The following is a 26,424-nucleotide window of genomic DNA, read 5'->3' on the forward strand; positions in this document are numbered from 1 at the left end:
AACCTGTAACAGTAAAATTCTACAAGTGGGGACTTGGGGACAAATCCGTCGGAACCCAAAGGGGGGCTAGCTTCTAGAGGGTCTCTTGCTCAAATGTACACAGTCGACCGGCTCAGACTCAGGTTGTGGGGTTCGAGTGTAGATGTGTTTTGTTGGGCTGGTCGCTTGTGTTGGGGGCTCTCACTTTTTAGGTTGACCTGGAGATGGGGGACAAAACAGGATAGCAGGGCCACTCTCGACGTTGGCCTCTCTGAAGCAGGCGTCCCACCTTGGTAGGTCTGTCTTCGCAGTGTTGGTGTCTGGGCTGGACACTGAAGAAGCCTTGGTTGCTGCAATGAGTTCGGTACCCCAGGTATTGGTGCAGGGGGACTCCTGGGGCCCCTAATCTTGATAGGGAGACAGATCTGACTGATACGAGCACGGAGACCTCCTCCTGGGATGCTGCTGTATCAGTGGACCTGGGGGGCAGAACGGTGTTCAAGGTCGATGCGTTCAGTGTCTGCAGGCAAGTGGCTCCTCCACTTCAAGGGAGATGCCGAGTGGTTGGCATAGTGCTGGCAGGCTTCCGAAGCTTTTGGAGGATGCAAAGCTGCAGGACGGGTCGGGTCTTTGCAATTTGAGACAAGAGCAGGTAAGGAGGATTCCCCACCAAGGCCACAGTTTTCTTCAGCTCTTCTTTGTCCTTCTTTAGTCAGGCGAATCAGAGTTCCTTGTTTCAGGGGGCTATTTAAATACTGAAGTTTGGGGCAGTAAGAGGAGTGAAGGGTACTAGCCAATGGGCTACTTACCCTTGGGGTCACTACAGCCCCTATAGGACCACTCCCTGTGGTGAGTGAGCATAATCCAGCACCAGAGCTCCTAATTCCACCAAAAACAAAATGGAGGAACCCTTTCTTCCTGGAGCAAATCAGGCAGCCCACCTTAGGGAGGTGATTAGCCTGGCGATGCAACATGCCTACTAGCATAGCTAATTTCCCACCTGTCATGGTGCCAAATGGGCCTCAAGGCAGTGGGTGGCATCTCCCAGGTCTGGGGGCAGCCAGGCTCGCATATGAAAGGCGGCAGGGGCTTTGAAGCCCCGGGCCTTGATATGGCAAATCACTAGTCATCCTGCTGGAGAAGGTGTGAACACCTTCCTCTAGAGCAGGCATTGGATCTGGCCTCAGAGAGCATGGGCTCACACCTGCAGGGGTCAGAAACAGGTCTGTGGTGGCAGGCTGGACGATCTCAGTCAGCCAGCACACTAGACAGTGGTAGGGTTTTCAGGGGTCACCTCTAAGGTGCCCTCTGGGTGTACATCATAGTACATCTTATCCTGGCAAAAGTACAGATTTGTTAAGACAAAGTGTTTGATACCAAACACCATAGGTTTCAGTAAAGCCATCATGTAGCTGGGGAACTCACAATTACCAGTGCCCAGCACATTTACTCAAGATAGCTTCATTGTTCACTGGTACCATCTAGTAATTGAACTAGACAGTACAGGGGCATATCTGCTCATGCAGATATGCCCTCACATGTAATCTAATGAACACTGCCTTAGGGCTACAGGGCCTGCTGTAGGGGGGACATATATGTTAAATGCATTGAATTTGGCATGGCACACAGTGAGTGGGCCATGTCGTGTTTTCACTCATGGGTTGCGCTATGACACGCAGTGGGCAATGGCAAGCTGCATGCAATTTGTATGGGAGTCCCTTAGAGCGGTATTATACATGCTGCAGCCCTTAGGGACCCGTGCCCTAGGTATCAGGGGTACCACTTACTAAGGACTTACACAGGGGCCAAAGTGTGTGAGTTAGACCATTTCACCCTGTTTTTGGTAAAGAGCATTGGGGCCTGGTTAGCAGGGATCCAGTTGACATCAGTTGAAAATCATCAGTGGCAAAAGGTGGGGGTAACAGTGACAAAACAGTGACAAAAAGGGACACTTTCCTACAAATAGCACTAAAACATTTGAAGAAGAAATTGATGCAACATTCAATAAACCAGTCACCAATTTAGAAAAACAGGTTGTATTTTTATAAGAATTTAGACACTAGAACAAAAAAGATACACTGGAGGGCTCCTGAGATCTAGATTTTATAGGCAATATTAAATCAGTGCAATTTCACTCAACAGCTAACAAGTCTTGGCAAAGTCACCGAACTGGACACTTAGAAACATTTTCATAGAAATCTTTGGTGACTGTCGATGCGGTTGGTTAGAAGTACTTGGGGCAACCAATCCGGCCGACAGTTAGTCAGGAGGAATAGCAAGGTCCTTCAGAACAGTTACCTTCACAGAATAAGCAGTACTGCAGCAGTTCCAGGTACTCTATCAGTGTTGCAATGGATTTCTACAGAGCGGTCATGATGCAAGGGATGAAGGATGCTGAAGAAGCCCCAAGGATACTGTACATGCGACCCAGGCTATCGGGGTCTTCTAGCAGGGGTTCCTCGGTCCACGAAGATGGTGAGGTAGGTCATGTTTGCAGGGTCGACATCCCACTAGGTCCTCTCTGGTCTGGCTGAAGTTTGATCACCACTAGACTATCAGTCGCCCGCCCTTGGGCTAATCTTTCTTAAGTCGATAACTGTATTCCAAGGGTTCCAGCAACTCTCCGTCAGCACTCCGGGGATCTTCAAACTTGGGTGCATCTCTGTGCATCAAATCTTGGTCCTCGGTACTGCATTGCTGCTCTGGTAGCAGCTTAAAGACTTTGGGCTATCAACTTGCACCAGTAGGCTTCTTTAGCTGCTGTATCTCTGCAAACACGAGGTTAGATAGCTGGCTCTTAGAGTTCTTTTGGCTTGACTGGGCTCTGGAGAAGACTTATTGGGCAAGAAATGGAAGGAAAGCCCCTCTCTTCACTAGCCACCAGGTGCAGTCCAAGTCATTGCAGCCTCTCTTTGCTGGTCCCTAGGTGCAACAGGGCAGTCATTCAGTCAAGATCTGTGTGCCAGGAGTGCCCCTCTTATGGTCGTAAAATGTTCTCAGGTCAGGATAAGGTTGGTAGTCAATGAGCTACCAGGTTCGCACCCACCAGTTTACTACTTCCTGTGGAGTGTGGCATTTGGCTACCCCAGGATGCACGATTCAGCCTCCTCCCAAGATGGCGGGACCCCTCTTTAGGTGTACAGACCTCCCTAGAACACCCTTGGAGTCTGGCTACCTCAGGTCTACATGCCCCTGGTGAAACTGGTTTGCCAACTGGTTTCCCCGTTCTGCCTCTCCGGTCAGCCAGTCTACCCTCAACAAAGGGGTGGTCCTCCCCACTGGTGCTGCACATCTGCCCTTCAAAGGCTTCTTCACCTTTGAAGCCTAGATTTTGGGGCAAACACCCAAGTGGCTTCCTGCAGGAGAGAGGTGATGAATCTCTGGCCTGCAATACCTCATTGTTCTCCTTCCCAAGAGCTGGTAACAAGTCTGTCCAGGAGGGCAGAAAGTGGTCTCATGTAGCAGGATCCATGTGTGCCCAGGAAGGCACATGGGTTTAAAAGGCAACTAAGTGGCAACTTTACTAAAGCTGCACAATGCAACAACTCACATTAATTTCGACTTGAGATACAAGTGGGGTTTAATGTAACTAGTTGTTTGATACCTTGAAGTGTCCACTTTGGTCACCCTGTTAAGGAGTTAGTACAGATGAGAGGAGTCGGCGTGTAAGGATTAGTTACTTACCTGTAATCCTAGATCTCTTCCAGGGGTATACTCATCAAAATCATAAGCACGGAATAGCCCCGCCCACGTGCGGGACCCCGGAGCAATAGCCAATAATATGCATATATCTCTATATATCTATATCTATATCTATATCTATATCTATATCTATATCTATATCTATATCTATATCTATATCTATATCTATATCTATATCTATATCTATCTATCTATCTATCTATATATATATATAAATACATATAAATATACATAAAATAACATATATATATATATATATATATAGATAATATGCATATACATATGCAGCCCAATATACACTATACTAGGCTCCAAAAACTGCCATTCTTGCCTGTAAAATCTTTACATTTGCTAAATAAAGACATATAAATTACATTATATGATAATGCAAAGAAGAAAACACTGCCCTGGTTCTCTTTGAAACACACAACCTTTATTTTCAAAGGTAAAAACAGGCAGGATCATAGAGGCAACTTTAGCCTAGATAGGCTGCATTGTAACAGAAAAATCTGGCGCCATGCCTTTAAGACCTCTGAGAGCCTCCAGGCTCCCATCATGCACCACAGGTGACAGTTAGGTCAGTTCTTTTGGACGGCGTATAACAGTGTGACAACTGCATGGGTAACATGTAAAATAGACAGTTCTGGTATTTGCCCGGGGAGGCGGGTGGGTGTGCTTATGACTTTGATGAGTATACTCCTGGAAGAGAACTGGGATTACAGGTAAGTAACTAATCCTTCTCTTCCAGGGGATACTCATCAATAGTCATAAGCACTGAATGAGTAGCAAGCCCATCCCATACACTGCGGACGAATACCAGACTCTCTAAACAGTATACTAATATAGATATTACCCAAACAAATTCCTCAGGGATGCCTGACCAACCTGGGCATCCGCCTGAGTATCAGAATCAAGACAATAATGGCGAGCAAAGGTGTGAACCGAACGCCATGTAGCTGCCTTACAAATTTCATGAACAGGAACATTTTTAAGCATTGCTATAGTAGCAGCCTTTCCTCTAGTGGAGTGTGCTCTCGGTCTACCCGGGAGCTGTTTCCGTGCCAACTGATAACATAACAAAATGCATGAAACAATCCATCTAGAAATGGACCTCTTAGAAGCAGGCAAGCCCGCATTCAGAGGACCATAGTTCACAAACAGATGATCAGTCTTTCTAGCACTCTTAGTTTTATCAAGGTAAAACTTCAAAACTCTTTTCAAATCCAAAGAGTGTAGAGCTTTTTCAGCTGCAGAGCTCGGATTAGCAAAAAACATAGGTAGTGTCACTGACTGGTTAATGTGAAAATCTGAGACTACCTTAGGAAGGAATCTTGGATGAGTCCGAAGCACCACTCTATTCGCATGGAAAACGAGATAAGGTTCTGTAGCACAAAAAGCCTGAATCTCGCTCACCCTGCGCGCAGAAGTGATAGCTACAAGGAAGGACACCTTCCATGACAGATGTTGAAGGGAGGCCTTATGTATAGGTTCAAATGGAGGACACATCAATTTAGACAAAACCACATTAAGCTCCCACGGGGGCGAGGGAGCCCTCACAGGAGGATACACTTTCCTGAGACCCTCCAGAAAATCCTTCACAACTGGCATTTGAAAGAAAGACACCTGGGTAGGGGACTTTCGATATGCTGTTATTGCTGCCAGATGGACCTTAATAGAGGAATACTGTAAACCTGCTTTGGCCAAAGAAAGTAAGTATGGTAACAGTACCTGTTCCTGACCTCGAATCGGGTCATGACCTTCAGCAGCACACCATATGAAAAACCGCTTCCACTTGAAAGCATAAGTCTTTCTTGTAGAAGCTCTCCTTGCCTCTCTTAAAATGTGCATACAGTCCTGCGAGAGGTCTAGATGTCCATACTGGACGAACTCAGGAAACATACTGCTAGCTTCAGGGACGGCAGATTGGGATGGAACACCCTGCCGTTCTCTCTCGTCAGCAGATCCGGACAGCAAGGAAGCCTCCCATTCGGAACTTTGGATAGATGCAGGAGATCCGGGTACCACCATTGGCGAGGCCAATCCGGAGCCACTAGAATAATGTCTGTCTTCGACTTGTACAGTTTCTTGATCACCAAGGGAATGAGTGTAATCAGTGGAAAAGCGTAGAGTGATGTCTCGGACCAGTCCATCCATAGAGCATTCCCCTTGGACCCTCGTTGTGGGTACCTTGACGCGAAGACGCGGCATTTTGCGTTGTCGGCATCCGCGAAGAGATCAATTTCTGGTGACCCCCAGGCCTGGAAGACATCTCTTATCACTTCGTCTTTTAAGACCCAGTCGTGTGCTTCTGCGAAGTGTCTGCTTAGGTCGTCTGCCTGAACGTTGAGGACACCGGGCAGATGGACAGCTGAAATTGTCATACCCCGAGCCAGAAGCCACTTCCAGATTGCCTGTGCTTCCAGCGACAGAGGTCTGGATCTCGTTCCGCCCTGCTTGTTCAGATAGTACATTATTGTTGTATTGTCCGTCAGAACAAGCAGAGAGGATGACTTGAGCGTTGGAAAGAAAGCCTTGAGAGCTAGATGGACAGCTCTGAGTTCCAACATGTTTATGTGATACAGCTTTTCGTTCTCTGACCACACTCCTTGAACTTGAAGGGACCCCAGATGGGCGTCCCATCCCTGCAGGGACGCATCTGTCACCAACGACCGACTGGGCATGTCCTCTTGAAAGGGCACTCCCACTACCAGATGACTCCGCTGCATCCACCATCGAATGGAGATTCGCATTGACAGAGGTAGTGACAGTTGGTCTTCCCAACGGTTTGAAAACTGGGACCACTGATCCTCCAGCGACTGCTGTAGAGGTCTCATGTGCAGCCTGGCGTTCGGGACGAGGAAAATGCAAGACGCCATGGACCCTAGCAAAGACGAGATCTGTCTGGCCGTTGGTCGATGAGTCTTTAGTAAGGTTTGACACTTGAGGAGAATGGAGGATAGTCTCTCCTCCGAAGGATACGCTTTTGCGTCCTTTGAATCCAGAACTGCGCCCAGATAGTGTATCCTCTGTGTGGGGTTGAGGATAGACTTTTTGAAATTCATGTGCAGGCCCAACCTCCGCAGCTGATGTATGCAGAGCGTGAGATGTTGCTGAAGTAGACTCGGAGACGCACTCTTTAGCAGCCAATCGTCTAGATAGGGATAGACGAAAATGTGTCTCTTCCTTAGGAAAGCCGCTACGACTGTCATGCACTTTGAAAAGGTGCGAGGAGCTGACTTTAGCCCGAAGGGCAAGACTGCAAACTGGTAATGGCTGGTTTGTATGCAGAACCTCAGAAATTTCCGATGCTTTGGGGCGATGGGGATGTGAAAGTAAGCATCTTGAAGATCTATGGAGCACATCCAGTCCTTTTGATGCAGAAGTGGAATTATTTGATGTAACGCCAGCATTCTGAACTTCTCTCGCCGAATGAACTGATTGAGGCGCCTGAGATCTAGTATGGGCCTGAACTCCTTGTTTGGACCTTTCTTTGGAACTAGAAAGTATCGAGAGTAAATGCCTTTCTGACGCTGTGCCCTCGGGACCTCCTTGATGGCTTTCTTTAAGATTAACGTAGACACCTCCGGCTTCAAAAGATGAAGTCGATGAACACAGACTTTTGAGGAGGAATGGCGGGTGGAGGAGACTTGAATCTGATTGCATATCCATTTTGCACAATATTCAGCACCCATTTGTCGTTTGTGCCGTTTTCCACTCGTCCAGGCAAAAAAGAACACTTCCCCCCACAGGAGTGGGTAACGGGTTCAGGGGAAGCAAGCACTCACCGTTTTTGTTGCTGCTGCTTGTTTCCAGGTGCAGACTGTCTGGAAATGCCCCCTCTTCCTCTACCAGGACGACGCTGGGAGAACTGAGATCTTCCCTGATTCTGCTGTGACGACCATTGAGGGGTTTGAACCCTCTGCTGGTTCTGTCTCCTATCATAAGGACGGTATTGCTTCTTAAAGTTGTCCTTTCTCTTTTCAAAGCCAACAGCTCTAACAGTATCAAGCTCCGTCTACATTCGTGACATCTCATCTTCAGCATGAGACCCAAAGAGCGATTTACCATTGAACAGGCAGATTAAGAATTCGGTGTTGAGCTTCAGGTTTGAGACCCGTAAGCCTTAGCCAAGCTGAGCGTCTTGCACAGAGTCCATGAGCATAGCCATGAGTAGACAAGTTGGAAGCATCTGCAGCTGCGCTAATCACCTGGTTAGCCACTAGCCCACCTTCATGAAGAATTTCAAGAAAATCATGCTTGTCCTCTTTTGGAAGTTTTTCTGCAAACCGGGACAAGGAATCCCATAATGAGCGGTCATAGCGACCCAGTAAAGCAGAGGTACTGGCAACCTTCATGTAGGAAGCAGAAGTGGCACACATTTTCTTTCCTACAGAGTCCATAGCTTTGCTGTCCTTATCAGGAGGCACAGAGGATGATGCCGCTCCTGTCTGATTCTTACGTGCCGCTGAGACGATGACTGAATCAGGTTGTGGCTCAGACCTTAGAAAAACAGGATCAGTGTCCGGAGCCTTATATTTCTTTGCGATCTGTGAAGGAACCGCTCCCAAAGATGCAGGAGTCAAGAACTTGTGCTCCGCAGGTTCCAACAGACCTGGAACCAGAGGAAGTAACGGCCTTGATGACAACTTCTGATGTAAGGTCTCGAAAATGACGGTTGTCTTGGAAGTAGAGACAGGCATCTCGATGTTAAGTTTTGCTGCACCACGACAGAGAACTTCATTAAAAGTAATCACGTCATCAATCGGTGAAATCCTACTCGGAGGAGTTGATGACAGCGTTGGCGAATAGTTCCTCTTTGAATTGGTAGACCTTGTCGAAGATCTAGTATCGCGTCTTCTAGATGAGGGACGACGCGAAGACCTAGGCGAGGGTGAAGTTCCCCTTCTCTCCGATTGAGACTTTCTTAGAGGAGTACGCTCACGTCTTCTTGGAGAGTGTACCACCTGTACAAGAGGTGACCTCGATCTTGCTGCAAGTCTTACAGACAACGGAGACCTGGAACGAGACCTTGGAAGGTTAATTCTTCCAGTCTCTGATCTCCCCCAGCCATCGTGGCGAGATATTAGCCCCTGTAGGTGAAGGTGCTCTTGAGGGCTCTGGAGAGATGTGTACAATCCGCAGCCCAGGGGAGGAAGAGGGACTCCCGGAAGACACAATAGAAACTCTAGAGCGGTCTTTGGACACCGTTCTAGGCCTCTTTGCTGCTGGAGACGTCGACGACCGCCTCCTCGACGTCGATTTATCCAACGGCGACTTCCTCGACGACGACTTCCTCGACGACGACTTCCTCGGCGGCGACCTCCTCGGCGGCGACCTCCTCGGCGGCGACCTCCTCGGCGGCGATTGCCTCTTCGGCGTCGAAGTCGGGCGCTTCGACGGCGATGGTTTTCTCGGCGTCGTGTGCCTCGACGTCGCATGACTGGGGCTCTTCGACGTCGAAACCTCTACTGCCCGGTTCGACGTCGACGTCATGGCACCTCTCGACGGCGACCTTGACTGATGTTTCGAGCCTCTCGACGGCGACCGTCGACGAGACGACGTCGAGTCCCGTCCTCTTGCAGTCGTAGGCGAGCCAGACCGGGACCGCCTACGCTCATGTCGCTTCTCACCTTGCTTCGACGGCGAATTCTTCTTCGACGGCGAGGGATGCTTCGACTTCGACGTATGTTGCGACGGTGATTTCGATGCAGATTTTGAGCACACAGGTACCTTGGAAGAAGTTCTGTCCCTCGAAGTTGAAGGAGACCGATGTTTTCTCTTCTCCCCTCTGTCCTTGCGCTCTTTATGCTGAGAAGGCTTCCTGGAATGAAATTCTTCTCTTCCACTCACAGTTTCTCCTCTGACATACAGGGACTGAAGCCTGCTCTTCTCTCTCTCTCTCAAAGTCCTATTTGAAAGTTTGCTGCAGTGGTAGCAGAGTTCTGGCTTGTGAGAAGATGGTAGACAAGCCACACAGACCGAATGAGGGTCTGACTTAGCAAATAAGGCCGGCATTGTGACTGGAAAAATAGCCAAAAAACAGCAAAAAATTGAAGGATTAGTCAGATAATGACTAAAGACGTCGAGTAAAGACGAAAAAATTAGAGAAAAACCAGAAGAAAGTGAAAATATATCACCAACTGGCGAGCTCAATGCTCCAGGATCCTCACAGAAGGAGCCGGAAAAAAGAACTGACCTGTCACCTGTGGTGTATGATGGGAGCCTGGAGGCTCTCAGAGGTCTTAAAGGCACGGCACCAGATTTTTCTGTTACACTGCAGCCTATCTAGGCTAAAGCTGCCTCTATGATCCTGCCTGTTTTTACCTTTGAAAATAAAGGTTGTGTGTTTCAAAGAGAACCAGGGCAGTGTTTTCTTCTTTGCATTATCATATAATGTAATTTATAGGTCTTTATTTAGCAAATGTAAAGATTTTCCAGGCAAGAATGGTAGTTTTTGGAGCCTAGTATAGTGTATATTGGGCTGTATATGTATATGCATATTATCTATATATATATATGTTATTTTATGCGTATTTATATATATATATATATATATATATATATATATATATATATATATATATATATATATATATATATATATATATATATATATATGTAGATATATGCATATTATTGGCTATTGCTCCGGGGTCCCGCACGTGGGCGGGACTATTCAGTGCTTATGACTATTGATGAGTATCCCCTGGAAGAGAACCCTGTGCTCGCCAACTGAGCAACCAAGTCTTTCCCCTGTAAAAACAGTTGTTTTGCATGTTTTACTGCCAGAACATACAAACTACATGTCCTGACTGTATCATATGTTGCACCCTGCCTTTAGGGCTAGGTAGACATGCCAGAGGAGTGAATTACAGCCATATCCAGGGGAAGTGGTGGTTTTGCCATTGTTTTCAATGGCAAAGTGGGACTAACAGTGCACAAATGCACTACTAGTCTGCAGTTGCGAACTGGAAGACTTGTTTTACTTGGGAGACTTCCAGAGTGGCACAACCAGTGCTGCAAGCCCTGGGGTACCCCTGTAACTTGAATGCCCTGCGTACCAGGGTACCATTTACTAGGGAGTTACAGGTAAGTTAGCCATTTCCAATTAGGCAAAGCCAATTTGACACACATTTTAGGGTCACAGCACGGAGGTCTGATTAGCAGGCCTCAGGGAACTCTGAGTCAGAAAACCAGCAGCATAAGTCCAAACACTTGGGGGTGACAATACAAAAAGAGGCATTTCCTTACATGGGTGCTAAGCCCAATGTGGTCTAAACTTGAACCTCACACCCTGTCTGGTGTTTGAGAGTGGTAGAAAGGTGCCAGTTCCCAATTTGACTTCTTATGCTTTTTATTGGACTTGCACAAAGACTGAGTGCAACGACGATCTGCTGTGGGAGTGGGTACAGAACCTTCTTTTCAACTTCAACCTTTTGCCGTGTGAAGTCTTCTTGTGATTGGAGCCATAATGTTTGTGACAGTCACTGCACAATTTAAATCCTTTTGTGTTATGAAGTGAGATTTTCCCTGGCACACTGGATGATTCTGGAAGAAAGTAATGGTCAAAACACAAAAGGAGAAGCTCCAGATCTACATCTGAAAGTGTGTATTTCAGTGTGCATGGGTAACATTTATATGCAGCTCCACTGATTACAGTGGAATACAGTTGGTGCGAAGCCACACGATGCCACCTACTGTTATGCAAGAGTTCGGTTTTAAAGTTTTCGATCAAGTCTGATTCATGGGGAATAGTCACCAGGTGAGGAATCTGCAGTTAGAAATATACATCAGAAAAATGTGTGCAGGAGTGAGCCACAGTAATGGAGGCCTGCAGGTTGCACTATTAAAGCCCTAGGCCTGTCCCTGTGCAGTAGGTGGAGATGAGGTTGTTTTCTCAGACAATGAAAGGGTATTGCTGACACTTTATAGTGGGGAAAGAGGACAGTATATTTGGCCATGAGGCAGGGTGGGCAGAATCACTTCTACAATATCATGAGAATATTAAAACTGGTTTCCTTCAAATGAAAAAATATTGCTCTGTTCAAGCTAGCATAACCTCATATACTCTCTATCCAGCAAGGGCAACTCTTTAAGATGAGCCAAAAGCAGCAACCGTGAAAATTGCTCAGAGATCGTTGGGTTAATTAAGGTACCATCCAAGTGCATTCACATACTTTTTGGAAAGACAATTACTGTAACTATTTCATCAATAAAGAATCACTTCTCTCTCACATAGGCCCCTTGAACGGATTTCATTGCTAACATTCAAATTCCAAAAATAAGCAGATTAAAAATATGCAAACTGTTTACTCTCACACTAAGAAGCCACGATTTATAGCTCCCACTCAGCACACGATGCAGATCTGGAGGTTAGCTAATTCCAGTTTGGGTTGGACGGGTGTACTCACTAAAGCAACGCCGTTGTGGTATTCGCAGAAATTGGGTATGCTCTGCCATCATCCGGGATTTGATCTGTGGGATATGATTGGTATTTAGTCAGTCAGCGACATGATCAAGAATGGTAAGATTCTTCGGTTTGAGGAGCTACAGAAGGCCTATCGGTTGGCGCCAAGTGAGGTCTTTCGTTATCTGCAGATACGTCATGCTTTGATGACGGCGTTTCCCAGTTGTGTGGACATACCGGAGTCTTCCCCTCTGGAAGATCGTCTGCTGGATGGACAGTTGCATACCAAGGCGATCTCACTCACCTATAAGAAACTTAGTAATAATGTGCCTGATTCCTTCGGGAAGCTTAAAGAGAAATGGGAGGGGGACATCGGGACGATAAAAGATGAGGATTGGAGGCAGGCGCTAATGTCATCTAGAAAGGCTGCCATCACACTTAGATTCCGAATTATTCAACCCCGTATTCTACACCGCTCATATTTGACTGGGGTCACTCTTAAGAGGATTAGGTCCAGGCCAGATGATTTGTGTCTAAAGGGCTGCCGACAGTCGGCTACCTTTTACCATGTGATATGGGAATGCCTGCAGGTGCAGAGTTGATGGGACAGAATCACGACACATATGCATCCCACACTGGGAAAGCCACTTACTTTGGCGCCGCGATTGGCCTGCTTAATATATGGGAGGCGACGGACCTTACGGAGATAGAGCAGCAGTTTGTAACATTAGGATTCACACTATTTAAGAGGGAAATTTCTAGAGGATGGGGCGGAGCGCGGCCTCCTGTAGTGGCGGTCTGGCAAAAGGAGCTAGATAGATGCATGATAGCTGAGAAGGAAGTGTTTATTGCTAGAGGGTGCCCGAAGAAGTGGGACAGGATATGGTCCAAATGGAACTTGTATAGGGGGGAGATTTGCATATTGCCTGTAGTGGAACTGGAGTTGCTTAGGCACAGAGACGAGGAGCAAAATGTATAAGTTATATGTTTAATTGAAATTGGTCTTTAATATAATGCTTAATGTAACTTGCATTGTGAATTGTATGAATAACAGTGTAATTGTCTGTCATTCTTCCAAATAAAAATATTATAAATAAAAAAAATGCAAACTGGACACCAGATTAGTATCCAGCAAATACCGCATAGAATAACCAACACATTAAAACACAGGTGGCACGAGGACCCTGAGCTGCCTAGCACCAAAAGATGAATGAAAACAAATTGTAAGTTGAACTATGCCAGGCCCGAGATGGCCTTCATTCTGCCTGAAAACCCCTCTGCTATATTTTACCTGTTGCTGCTGATTTTGCTGCTGCTGCTGCTGTTGCTGTTGCTGCTGCTGCAACTGCATTTTTAACAGCTGCTGATGCTGTGCTACTTGAAGCTGTTGCTGTTGTTGCTGCTGCTGCTGTTGTTGTTGCTGCTGCTGCTGCTGTTGCTGCTGCTGCTGCTGCTGCTGTTGTTGTTGGGCAGCAGCCTGATGCTGCACCTGGAACTGCTGCATAGACTGCTGCGCTGCCTGGAACTGCTGCTGTTGGTGTTGCAAAGCTGCTTGCTGCTGCTGCTGGAACTGCTGCTGCTGTTGCTGCGCCATCTGCTGCAGTTGAAGTTGGGCTGAAATGTAACAATCTTTCGTTAGGTGTGATTAGCAAGAATGCCTGCACTTGCCACAGCTCCCAATGCAAATCCTAGAGTCTACATTAAACCACTTTTAAACATTCACAATATTTGATTTAGTCAGTCTTACACAGAGTTATACAAAAACCACAAACAAAATTAACAAGATTTTGGGAAAAAGAGGGCCTTTGATAACAAGTAGCAGAAATCTACATCAAACAGTTAGGCGTGCCTATTTTTACATAGAATCGCAAACAGTATTTTGTTCAAGAAGACTCACACACGGAGAAACAACATTTTCAAGTTTTAGAACTATATTTATAAATCATCAATCAAACATCTTCAGTTTTTTAAACCCTACTAAGCAAAAGATTACTCATTCAAGACCATTTCACAATCCCTATGGCTCACTTTCATTCTGCTTGTTTCAAGGACTAATCACATCAGACAAACAAATAGCCTGCTGGGCATCCGCAATAATTGATATCTTACAATTCTATGTACATAGTTAATATAATTCCTTTTTATGGGTCTAGGGCTAACTGAAAAAAGAAAAACATTTTTACCTGCTGTATAATACTATTCCATTCATAACATGTGAAAATGGCTTAACATCATGATATTCCCTTAAGAATGAGTGTACATCATAGAACAGGAAACATTAAATATATGAGCTGGCTGAATACATTATGAATTTGCCCAGGATATGGGCACAGATGATTTTCTCTTGGGAGGCCACTATGGTAAGAACAGCAATCAGATAAACAAGCTACAGAGGTCAGGGGGATCGTGTGGGGCAGAACATGCCCCTCAACAGCTGAGAAGGTCTGCTGAATCAATATAGAATGCTATTACTACCCTTACAATATGAACCGTACGCCCTTGAAAATAAATATGTTAAGACTAATCCCTCTGTTAATGTAGAAATTAGAAATGTTAAAGTTAGGGAAGTACGGGTCTGTATTCAGGTCGGCAAATATTTCTAAACATCCTCCTCATGGTCACCCATATCTTATTAACACTCCGGTTTCTCAGTTTTCTAAGGTCTACATGATACTGAAGGTGACGGCAGTGGAGGTATAATGACTTGAGGCAGCCTCAAAACACGGATTACTTCAAGAAACGACTGCAGTGGTAACAAATCAGTAAATTGAACCAAGGGTAGCACCGACAATCCAGAGCCCAAAGGACTTGGATTAGGAAGTCTGTTCTGAGAGTCATAATAATATTCAGTGAAGAAGTCAACATCTCCAAAGGAACGGTCACCATCGAGTGATTATCTATGTACCAGTCAACTTGGTTATGAGTTAATAAAGCAGGCAAGTTGTGTCACTGGCTAGGGCTGAAGCTGGTTCCAGCTTCATCTTCATCAAAAAGGCTGAAGACACCATTACAATTGACTAAAAACGTAGTAGATGACATTAAAAGATGTAGCATACGGCAACTGTGTCAATAACCTAGATCTATAGGACGCGGTCCATGAGATAACTCACAAGGTCAAAGATGGCACCTTCAATGGAGATCCTGCCACAGTCTTTGCGGCAAGAAATCAACAATGTAGCTGATGGAAGGGGTGGCACCTAGAATCTCAATTCAGGATCAAGTTAAGGGAATTTTCAAGATGCTAATTTCAACATTCTCAATCACTTGTAATGGATAAGCCTCATCCCTACGCTAGGTAATTGAAGCAGTACAGCTATGTCTGAAAATACTTAACCAAATGCATGTAGAAGTGAGCATGTCACCTTTCTAAGATTAACACAAAAAATGAAAGGATAAAACACACGTTTCTATTGGTACAAGTGGTTACTTTTCTGGCAGTATGAACAATTACTTCTCTAGGAACACAAAACATTCATAGTCCTGATGAGTTTTCAAAGTATAAACAGTGAAATCTGTTGATATTTTTAGACCATATTTCAGAGGAGATCATAATATATGTACTGCAGAAAATAGGAATAAAGTTGTGACGTAGAATTGCACCACATTATTTATCAATTAATTTACGGGAGGTTATCTTAGAACAATAGGATATAGTGAGCACCTGAAAAATTAACGGGTTACTCATCATATTAAAGAGATCTGAGCACTAGGCTGTAGCATCACTCAGCACTGTATAGGCAGAGGGAGACTTGGAAGGCAGTATTCAGGGCAAGATTAGCAACACCTAGGTAAGACAGGACATCTTCCTGTTTTCTTGTCTTATGAATGCATATGATAAGAAACACAGGTGGGCAGAATATACAACTGACATATACCAACTTGGTGTTGCTATTGTGAGGTTCAGATAGGCTCAGCACATACCCGTGTGTTGACTAATCATAGAGCGTATCACAAGATTAGTAATTCCGAGTTTAAAGTTACTCAAGAACAGAGAAAACAATCCCCCAAAGAAAATATACAAAGCTCCAATTTGATGTGAAAATATTTGTCTTCTTCTTTATTTGATAGATGATCATTCATTTAAAATACAGTACAAAGTCATAGCCATGATGGCACTGCTAAACCAGCACTTAAAGGCACTGTACCCCATGTCCTCTCACCATAGGAATTAAAGAATGAACACTTTCTCTAAAGCTAATGTCAAAACATTCCTGTGATGTTGATAACCTCGGCTGTACAATCCGCTAACATGAATTCGATACTCTGTCGATGAGTCACAGCTGAAGATCTCATGAACAACTTGGTTCATTACCTTTACAAAGCTGCTTCTCCTCATCTAGGTCCGCACCTCCTATCCAAAAGTGCTTAACAGCTTTTGCAACACTAGGGTTCTCCACAACTTTCCACTTTAGCCCCACGTTTCTCTGAACAATGATGCCCAGTAAATTAAACCTTACCTATATAGGTAAAGACAAAAATGAAAGGAGCTCTGACTGGACAACGGGAGTGCTGCACCACTGAATGAAAGGAAAATGCTACTTACCAGTATGCATCTGTTCTTGGCATGTAGAGCTGCAGATTCACACACTGTGCATAGATCGCCATCTGGTGTTGGGCCACACTAGCTTGTTGCTTTGCATGAACATCTACACAATAGTGTTTTGTGAATGTGTGCGGTGTAGATCATGTAGCTGCTTTGCAGATGTCATCTAAGGGAATGTTCCCTAAGAAAGCCACTGAAGCCCCTATTTTTCTGGTAGAGTGGGCTTTAGGGGGAATAGATAACGTACGTTTTGCTTTTTGAATACAAATTTGTATGCATTTGACAATTCACCTTGCAATTCCAGCTTTTGATATAGGATTGCCTTTATGTGGTGGTGAAAAGTATACAAAAAGTTGTTAAGTGTTACGAAAAGGTTTTGTTCTGTCAATATAATAAAGGAGTACTCTTGACGTCTAGCTTATGAAGAACTCTTTCTGTGAGTGTTTGGGATTGCAAGAAGAATATTGGCAACTATACAGACTGATTAAGATGAAAGGGAGAAATAACTTTAGGAAGAAATGTTGGGTTTGTCCTGAGAACCACTTTATTATGATGGAGTTGTAAAAATGGTTCTTGAATAGCAAGTGTTTTTAGTTCACTGACTCTTCCATGTAAGAAACTGCAATTTGCATTTGTGCAAGGATTCGAATGGGGGACCCATTAGTCTTGTGAGCACAATATTTAATTTCCATACAGGTGAGGGTGGTACCCTGGATGGAATTAGTCTTTTGAGTCTTTCCATGAAGGTTTTGATGGCAGGTACTCTGAATAGTGACAAATGTTGTCGGTTTTGTAAATAGGCTGCTATAGCAGCAAGGTGTAAACTAATAGATGTGTATGCTAGATTAGACTTTTGGAGATGTAGTAGGTAACCTATGATGTGTTGGATTGACACATCTAAGGGGTTGATGTTGTTATTGTTATAGTATATAACACATCGTTTCCACTTGGCTGCATAGCAAGCTCTTGTGGTGGGGCATCTATCTTCCTTGATAACATTCATGCAATCAGGGGGAAGGTTAAGGTAACCAAACTCTAGGACTTCAGGAGCCAGATCGCTAGGTTGAGCTGTGCTGGATCTGGGTGTCTGCTCTCTTCATGGCTCTGTTTTAGGAGATGTGGAGAGAGGTGTAGTTTTTGGTGCGGGACTACCGATAGTTCCAGTAATGTGGTGTACCACGGTTGTCTGCCCCATGTTGGAGCAACTAGGATGAGGTTCAGTGAGTGTTGCTGCAGTTTGTGCACAACCGGTGGAATGAGTGGGAGAGGCGGAAAAGCATACGCAAATCTGCCTGACCAATTCATCCATATTGCATTTCCTTTGAACAGTGGGTGTGGATACCTGGCGGCGAAGCTTGGGCATTTGCCATTTTGTGTGTGACGAAGAGATCTATCTCTAGGTTCCCCCACAACTGGGAAAATGGTTGAAGAACTTGCAGATGAAGTTCCCACTCGTGAAAACAGATCTGCTATAGTGTTCTGGACTCCTGAAACGCGTTGAGCTGGGAGAAAAATGTTTTGAGGAATAGCTCATATCCATATGATTTGTGCTAGTTTGGAGAGTTGCAGGGAGTATGTTCCGCCCTATGTTGGATGCTTGTGACGCTGTACTTTTGTCAGAGGCATCTAATAGCTTGGACTCTTTATAGGGGTGGAGCGTTCCTTGATATCAGAGTTGGCCCTCTTCCTAGCATTGGAAACTACTAGTGAATCTAAACGTACTGGTCCTTTAATATAAGCTGGGTCCCCAGAGGCAGTTTTATACTTTTTCTCGATCCTGGGGTTAATAACTCTTGCCCTTACAGGGTCTTTAAACATTTCAGGCGCCTGATTGAGGACCCCTTTTAGTATGGGTAAAATAGAAGTGGACCTTTGTGAGGTATCAAGTGTCCATTAGGAAATCCTCTTCCACTGGGTCTGTGTGTAAATTAACCCCATGGTATTGGGCAGCTCTGTGAAGTAGCTGATTAAAACCGGTTGTGTCCTCTGGAGGGGAAGGCCTAGAGGGGTAGATATCCTCCTGTGGAACATAAGGGACGTCTGGCGTGTTGTAGTCGTCCTAAGGATCAGGAGAAGAAGTTGGACTATGGTCCCCTAAAGACTCCTCATCCGCACCTTCCCCTTCATCAGAAGTGTCATCATCGTTCCCCGGTGGAGGAGATGGTGTAGGAGAATGGTGTGGTGGAGGATGTGGGGAGAAAGTGGAGGAGGTGGTGGTGAAGAAGGGATCCTGAGGGGAGATGTCGCAATGTCCCTCTTTTTAGGTGGTGGAGCCGGCGCAGGCGTATCCAATGGTATCTTCTTGGAACTCAGAGTGAGCTGACCAGTTTTAGGGTCTTTTAGAAGAGTTTTTTGTCAAGGGTCTGGTGTAAAAAGCTCTTCTGATGGAAGTTGATCTTTTGGCACAGACTTCTTTGGTTCGGTAGACTTCGGTACCGACTCCGGAACGGTTTTGTGGTCTTTTGGCTTGGAACCATGATGTTTTACAGTCTTTCTGGTTGTTTGTGGAACCGGTAGTTTTCTTGGTTCCAAGGTCTTTTTCGGCTCCGAAGGGCGTGGATCCGAACTTTTAAGAATCAGCTTTTTGCTAGGCTCTGAGTGCTTTTTTTAGGAGTGGATGGGTCGGTGCTTGTAGATTTAGGTACTGAGTGCTTGGATGTGGAGGCAGCAATCAACACCGAGGAGGAGGGTGTCTTCTTTTTCAGTGCTGGTGACCTGGTTTCGGTACCGGTGGCAGACTGACTCGAGCACGAGTCGCCTGAAGGCTTAAAAGGGTTCTTTGCCGAGCCGGAGGGAGGGGCATAGGAAGCAGTCTCTTGGTGTGCACCTGTGGCCAACGGTGAAGGTGTGACCGAAGCCTTTTTGGATGGTGTATGGAGGGAGTGAGGGTCGACGTCCAGATGGTGAGCTATGCACAGTGTGTGATCTGCAGCTCATATGCCTCGAACCCCCAGTTTAAAAAGGAAATTTTTTGTTTCTCAGAATCCACTTTTTGGTAATGCTCTCTCAACAAGCCAGCCTAAACATTGCTTAGCAAGTTCAGCTCTTTAACTGATTTTGACTTTCAGACTGAGTTTAAAATCACTTTGTATATTTTAAGGGGCTCTGATGGAATCTTACAGCTCTATAGACAAGGAGAAAATTATATTGGGTTACATAAGCTGTGCTAAGTTATCAGAATGTTGAGCATTGATTTATATAACAGAGAAAACTATAGTATAAGAATCACCCAGTAAAATAGGTCTTGTTGCACTACAGATTTGTAAATCTGCAGACAAGAACCATATCACATGAGTTCTGAAATTTCTTGATGCCATACTAAGAATATGTGCATGACAGCACTTTAAGGGTAATGAACAAATATGTCAAGTTGCAGTCCTTATGAGGCAGAGGGTGCGCGATTCAACTAGGATACATTCAGTACCAGGCAGAGTAACAAGATCTTTGGTAGTGGAATCCCTGTGCAGTTGTGGTATGAATTGGGAAAGGATGCCTTTAGATGTACTGCTTCAGTGCCCTTTGTCAATTTGACGCAGAGCAGATTTTATTTTCTAATAAGTGTTTAAAGTTTGCCTTCTTAAGAGCTGTATGGGAATGGATTAAATCTTGCTACACTATATTAAAGTGGATACACTGATTTGAGTATATGTGATCAAAATGTGTGTTGAACTAGAAGGATTATTGATACTGAATGGCTTTTAATCAATGTAATGTATTAGGTCTGATTTTATCAAGTTTTTTGATCGAATAGTCGACTGGACGGACTCTTCCACTGTACTCCAGACTTGAAATAAACAAGAAACGGAACCTACTTCCTGAGGTGCCAACTACATTCCATGCCTCCTTACAAACTTGTTGCTAGGCAACTGCTATTACCCAGCAGGACAAATCAGAGGACATTGTGTATTTCAAAGCCATCAATCACAGACCAGCAAATAAAGGCTGAGGTGAACTGAACGAAATGCAACAAGGGTGTTATCCAATCCTCTGTACACAGAAATATCAACACTGGCTGACTGCTTTGAGGGTTAGCTGATTGAACAAGCATTTGCAATGCAATAAGTCTTGCATTAGAAAAGTTTGAGCTGTAGGTATTGTAAATGACACATTTTTGTTTTTGAAAATAGCGAAAGTAATAGCTTTGTCATTTACAATGCCAATAGTTATAACTTTTGCAAATGTGACACTTTAGCATTTGTAATGCTTTATGTGTTGTATTTACGTGACTTACATGTATTGATATCACAAATAACAATGGCTTATAATTTATTTTAATAGATAATACTTAATAAAAGTTATTGTAATTTATAATGGCAATAGTTTCAACTTTTGTAAATAACTTTTGTGAAGATTATGTTCAGTGTATTTTATTGTGAAGAAAATCCAAGAACAGAAGTGAAATATGAACATCTTTTTGTTACATTTAGCTTGAAACATTGAGAGAAGATATTTGAACCAGGTGTTGTTGAATGGTTGCACACATTGATACCTTGGTGGCGCTGAGTGATGTTGTGATGGCGAACGAGTGATGCTGTGGCGTTCAGTGATGCTGTGGTAGCGCATAGCGATGTTGTGGTGCCCCTGAGTAATGCTGTGGTGGTGCTGAGTGATGCTGTATGCTATGCTATGTTTTGTTTTGCTATCCTATGTTTTGTTTTGCTATGCTATGCTTTGATTTGTTATGCTATGTTTTGTTATGCTATGCTATGTTTTGTTATGCTATGCTTTATTTTGCTATGCTTGGTTATGCTATGCTATGTTTTGTTGTGTTTGGTATGCTATGTTTTGCTATGCTATTATATGTTTTGTTTGCTATGCTATGTTTTGCTATGTTTTGTTATGCAATGTGTTGTGTTTTGTTGTGTTTTGTTATGTTATGCTAAGTTTTGCTATCCTATGCTTTTTTTATGCTATGTTGTGTTTTGTTATGCGAGGGTGAGGGGATGTGAGGGTGGGGGGGATGTGAGGGTGGGGGGGTGTGAGGGTGGGGGGGGTGAGGGTGAGGGTGGGGGGGGGTGAGGGTGAGGGTGGGGGGGGTGAGGGTGAGGGGGTGAGGAGGGGTGAGGGTGAGGGTGAGGGGGTGTGAGGGTGAGGTGTGAGGGTGAGGGGGTGAGGGTGAGGGGGTGAGGGTGGGTGAGTGAGGGTGGGTGAGTGAGGGTGGGTGAGTGAGGGTGGGTGAGTGAGGGTGGGTGAGTGAGGGTGGGTGAGTGAGGGTGGGTGAGTGAGGGTGGGTGGGTGAGGGTGGGTGGGTGAGGGTGGGTGGGTGGGTGAGGGTGGGTGGGTGGGTGAGGGTGGGTGGGTGGGTGAGGGTGGGTGGGTGGGTGAGGGTGGGTGGGTGAGGGTGGGTGGGTGAGGGGGTGAGTGGGGGTGGGTGAGGGGGTGAGTGGGGGTGGGTGAGGGGGTGAGTGGGGGTGGGTGAGGGGGTGAGTGGGGGTGGGTGAGGGGGTGAGTGGGGGTGGGTGAGGGGGTGAGTGGGGGTGGGTGAGGGGGTGAGTGGGGGGGGTGAGTGGGGGAGTGGGGGGGGTGAGTGGGGGAGTGGGGGTGAGTGGGGGTGGGTGAGGGGGTGAGTGGGGGTGGGTGAGGGGGTGAGTGGGGGTGGGTGAGGGGGTGAGTGGGGGTGGGTGAGTGGGGGTGGGTGAGTGGGGGTGGGTGAGTGGGGGTGGGTGAGGGGGTGAGTGGGGGTGGGTGAGGGGGTGAGTGGGGGTGGGTGAGGGGGTGAGTGGGGGTGGGTGAGGGGGTGAGTGGGGGTGGGTGAGGGGGTGAGTGGGGGTGGGTGAGGGGGTGAGTGGGGGTGGGTGAGGGGGTGAGTGGGGGTGAGTGGGGGTGGGTGAGGGGGTGAGTGGGGGTGGGTGAGGGGGTGAGTGGGGGTGGGTGAGGGGGTGAGTGGGGGTGGGTGAGGGGGTGAGTGGGGGTGAGTGTGGGTGGGTGAGGGGGTGAGTGGGGGTGGGTGAGGGGGTGAGTGGGGGTGGGTGAGGGGGTGAGTGGGGGTGGGTGGGGGTGGGTGAGGGGGTGAGTGGGGGTGGGTGAGGGGGTGAGTGGGGGTGGGTGAGGGGGTGAGTGGGGGTGGGTGAGGGGGTGAGTGGGGGTGGGTGAGGGGGTGAGTGGGGTGGGTGAGGGGGTGAGTGGGGTGGGTGAGGGGGTGGGTGGGTGAGGGGGTGTGAGGTGAGGGGGTGTGAGAGTGAGGGGGTGTGAGAGTGAGGGGGTGTGTGAGGGTGAGGGGGTGTGTGAGGGTGAGGGGGTGTGTGAGGGTGAGGGGGTGTGTGAGGGTGAGGGGGTGTGTGAGGGTGAGGGGGTGTGTGAGGGTGAGGGGGTGTGTGAGGGTGAGGGGGTGTGTGAGGGTGAGGGGGTGTGTGAGGGTGAGGGGGTGTGTGAGGGTGAGGGGGTGAGTGGGGGTGGGTGAGGGGGTGAGTGGGGGTGGGTGAGGGGGTGAGTGGGGGTGGGTGAGTGGGGGTGGGTGAGTGGGGGTGGGTGAGTGGGGGTGGGTGAGGGGGTGAGTGGGGGTGGGTGAGGGGGTGAGTGGGGGTGGGTGAGGGGGTGAGTGGGGGTGGGTGAGGGGGTGAGTGGGGGTGGGTGAGGGGGTGAGTGGGGGTGGGTGAGGGGGTGAGTGGGGGTGGGTGAGTGGGGGTGGGTGAGTGGGGGTGGGTGAGTGGGGGTGGGTGAGGGGGTGAGTGGGGGTGGGTGAGGGGGTGAGTGGGGGTGGGTGAGGGGGTGAGTGGGGGTGGGTGAGGGGGTGAGTGGGGGTGGGTGAGGGGGTGAGTGGGGGTGGGTGAGGGGGTGAGTGGGGGTGGGTGAGGGGGTGAGTGGGGGTGAGTGGGGGTGGGTGAGGGGGTGAGTGGGGGTGGGTGAGGGGGTGAGTGGGGGTGGGTGAGGGGGTGAGTGGGGGTGGGTGAGGGGGTGAGTGGGGGTGAGTGTGGGTGGGTGAGGGGGTGAGTGGGGGTGGGTGAGGGGGTGAGTGGGGGTGAGTGTGGGTGGGTGAGGGGGTGAGTGGGGGTGGGTGAGGGGGTGAGTGGGGGTGGGTGAGGGGGTGAGTGGGGGTGGGTGGGGGTGGGTGAGGGGGTGAGTGGGGGTGGGTGAGGGGGTGAGTGGGGGTGGGTGAGGGGGTGAGTGGGGGTGGGTGAGGGGGTGAGTGGGGGTGGGTGAGGGGGTGAGTGGGGTGGGTGAGGGGGTGAGTGGGGTGGGTGAGGGGGTGGGTGGGTGAGGGGGTGTGAGAGTGAGGGGGTGTGAGAGTGAGGGGGTGTGAGAGTGAGGGGGTGTGTGAGGGTGAGGGGGTGTGTGAGGGTGAGGGGGTGTGTGAGGGTGAGGGGGTGTGTGAGGGTGAGGGGGTGTGTGAGGGTGAGGGGGTGTGTGAGGGTGAGGGGGTGTGTGAGGGTGAGGGGGTGTGTGAGGGTGAGGGGGTGTGTGAGGGTGAGGGGGTGTGTGAGGGTGAGGGGGTGAGCGGGTGTGAGGGGGTGAGGATGAAGGTGTTTGTGAGGGTGTGTGAGGGTGAGGGGGTGTGAGGGTGGGGGGGTGAGGGGGTGTGAGGGTGGGGGGTGGGGGGGTGTGAGGGTGAGGGGGTGAGGGGGGTGAGGGGGGTGAGGGGGTGAGGGGGGTGAGGGGGTGAGGGGGGTGAGGGAGGGTGAGGGAGGGTGAGGGGGGTGAGGGTGTGAGGGAGGCTGAGGGGATGTGAGGGTGGGGGGGTGTGAGGGTGGGGGGGTGTGAGGGTGGGGGGGTGGGGGGTGAGAGGGTGAGAGGGTGAGAGGGTGAGAGGGTGAGAGGGTGAGAGGGTGAGAGGGTGAGAGGGTGAGGGGGTGAGAGGGTGAGAGGGTGAGGGGGTGAGAGGGTGAGGGGGTGTGAGGGTGAGGGTGTGTGAGGGGGTGAGTGAGGGTGGGTGAGGGGGTGAGTGAGGGTGGGTGAGGGGGTGAGTGAGGTCGGGTGAGGGGGTGTGAGGGTGGGGGGGTGTGAGGGTGGGGGGGTGAGGGTGAGAGGGTGAGGGGGTGTGAGGGTGAGGGGGTGTGAGGGTGAGGTGTGAGGGTGAAGGGGTGAGGGGGGTGAGGTTGTGAGGGAGGGTGAGGGGATGTGAGGGTGAGGGGATGTGAGGGTGAGGGGATGTGAGGGTGAGGGGATGTGAGGGTGAGGGGATGTGAGGGTGAGGGGATGTGAGGGTGAGGGGATGTGAGGGTGAGGGGATGTGAGGGTGAGGGGATGTGAGGGTGAGGGGATGTGAGGGTGAGGGGATGTGAGGGTGAGGGGATGTGAGGGTGAGGGGATGTGAGGGTGAGGGGATGTGAGGGTGAGGGGATGTGAGGGTGAGGGGATGTGAGGGTGAGGGGATGTGAGGGTGAGGGGATGTGAGGGGGAGGGGATGTGAGGGTGAGGGGATGTGAGGGTGAGGGGATGTGAGGGTGAGGGGATGTGAGGGTGAGGGGATGTGAGGGTGAGGGGATGTGAGGGTGAGGGGATGTGAGGGTGAGGGGATGCGAGGGTGAGGGGATGTGAGGGTGAGGGGATGCGAGGGTGAGGGGATGCAAGGGTGAGGGGATGCGAGGGTGAGGGGATGCGAGGGTGAGGGGATGCAAGGGTGAGGGGATGCGAGGGTGAGGGGATGCGAGGGTGAGGGGATGCGAGGGTGAGGGGATGCGAGGGTGAGGGGATGCGAGGGTGAGGGGATGCGAGGGTGAGGGGATGTGAGGGTGAGGGGATGTGAGGGTGAGGGGATGTGAGGATGAGGGGATGTGAGGGTGAGGGGATGTGAGGGTGAGGGGATGTGAGGGGATGTGAGGGTAAGGGGATGTGAGGGTGAGGGGATGTGAGGGTGAGGGGATGTGAGGGTGAGGGGATGTGAGGGTGTTTTTTCTGTACTGTCTAAATATATGCCAGTGTTTTGCAGCGTTCCCTGGGTGCACGTGTTTGGGTGGCCGTTCTTTGTGCCATCGACATAAATACTCCCTGAGGACCTTACAAGGTCAGTGGGTGGTAGCCTTTCAAGCCCTCGTTTCTAGTTAAGCGGGCGGGCGGAGAAGAGGGTGCCTTTGGGCATGGCTGTGTTTTGGGGGGCGTTAAGAGCGTAAGTCATCCTCGATGTTGCTGGACCATTTTGCAATCGTTTGGTGTTGTGATCAATGTGTGCTGTAAAAAAAGACGGGCGGGCATCTTTTTTGCCAGGCATTGTTTAGTGTTATGTACACTCCTCGAAGGCGGATGCAGACAGGCGTTTTTAAAACTTGTGGTCCAGTTGTGGTTGATGCGGAGATTTGTTTCTTGTTAAAACCTGTTTTGATGGTGATCGCCCAGTTGGAGACAGTGGGTGCCTTTCTGCTGAGCTCTGAGGGCATCGGAAGAGAGCGGCTCCTTCCCACTGTGATTAAACAAACATGTGCCCCTTTTTTTGTTGACGTACTTTGGATGGAAGCCCTGGAGCGATGGCCCGTGAGGCCGCGTGGGGAGGATGATGCTCGGGGACAGGAAGGATGCTAAAGCTTTTCACAATAAAATATGCCCACTAGATGGCGGTGAGTATCCACCACATTAAACAAGCATGCAGTCAGGCTAATGCAAAGAAGCCTCTTGGAGCAGTGAAAAACAAGCTCTTGGTATTGTGGGGGGGGGAGCAGAGCGGATTCCTTTGAAGTCTGATGGGGGGGCGGAGCGGATCCTTTGAAGTCTGATGCAGAGGCACACAAGCTGATAACAAATGGTGCGTGATGTGATGTGCACGCGCCTGGCTCACATGAACTGTATCGAATCCACTGTTTGGGGAGACTTTTCGAAAGCCTTACTATAATCTAGCCTACCATCCCTACGAGATAGAATAGAC

At 48.3% G+C, this 26,424-nt stretch overlaps 1 protein-coding gene across 2 annotated transcripts in view; it reads right to left on the minus strand.

The window, feature by feature from the left end:
• The window catches only part of MED15 (mediator complex subunit 15), an 800,982-nt gene that overhangs the window by 441,669 nt on the left and 332,889 nt on the right, over positions 1-26,424 (minus strand). For both annotated transcript variants that reach the window (XM_078667783.1, XM_078667782.1), the window contains exon 6: positions 13,380-13,702. In XM_078667783.1, coding sequence (XP_078523909.1) covers positions 13,380-13,702 — 323 coding nt within the window. The remainder of the gene's footprint in view (positions 1-13,379; positions 13,703-26,424) is intronic.

The sequence above is a fragment of the Lissotriton helveticus genome, chromosome 11 (genome assembly GCF_964261635.1).
Source record: "Lissotriton helveticus chromosome 11, aLisHel1.1, whole genome shotgun sequence".
Classification (NCBI taxonomy): domain Eukaryota; kingdom Metazoa; phylum Chordata; class Amphibia; order Caudata; family Salamandridae; genus Lissotriton; species Lissotriton helveticus.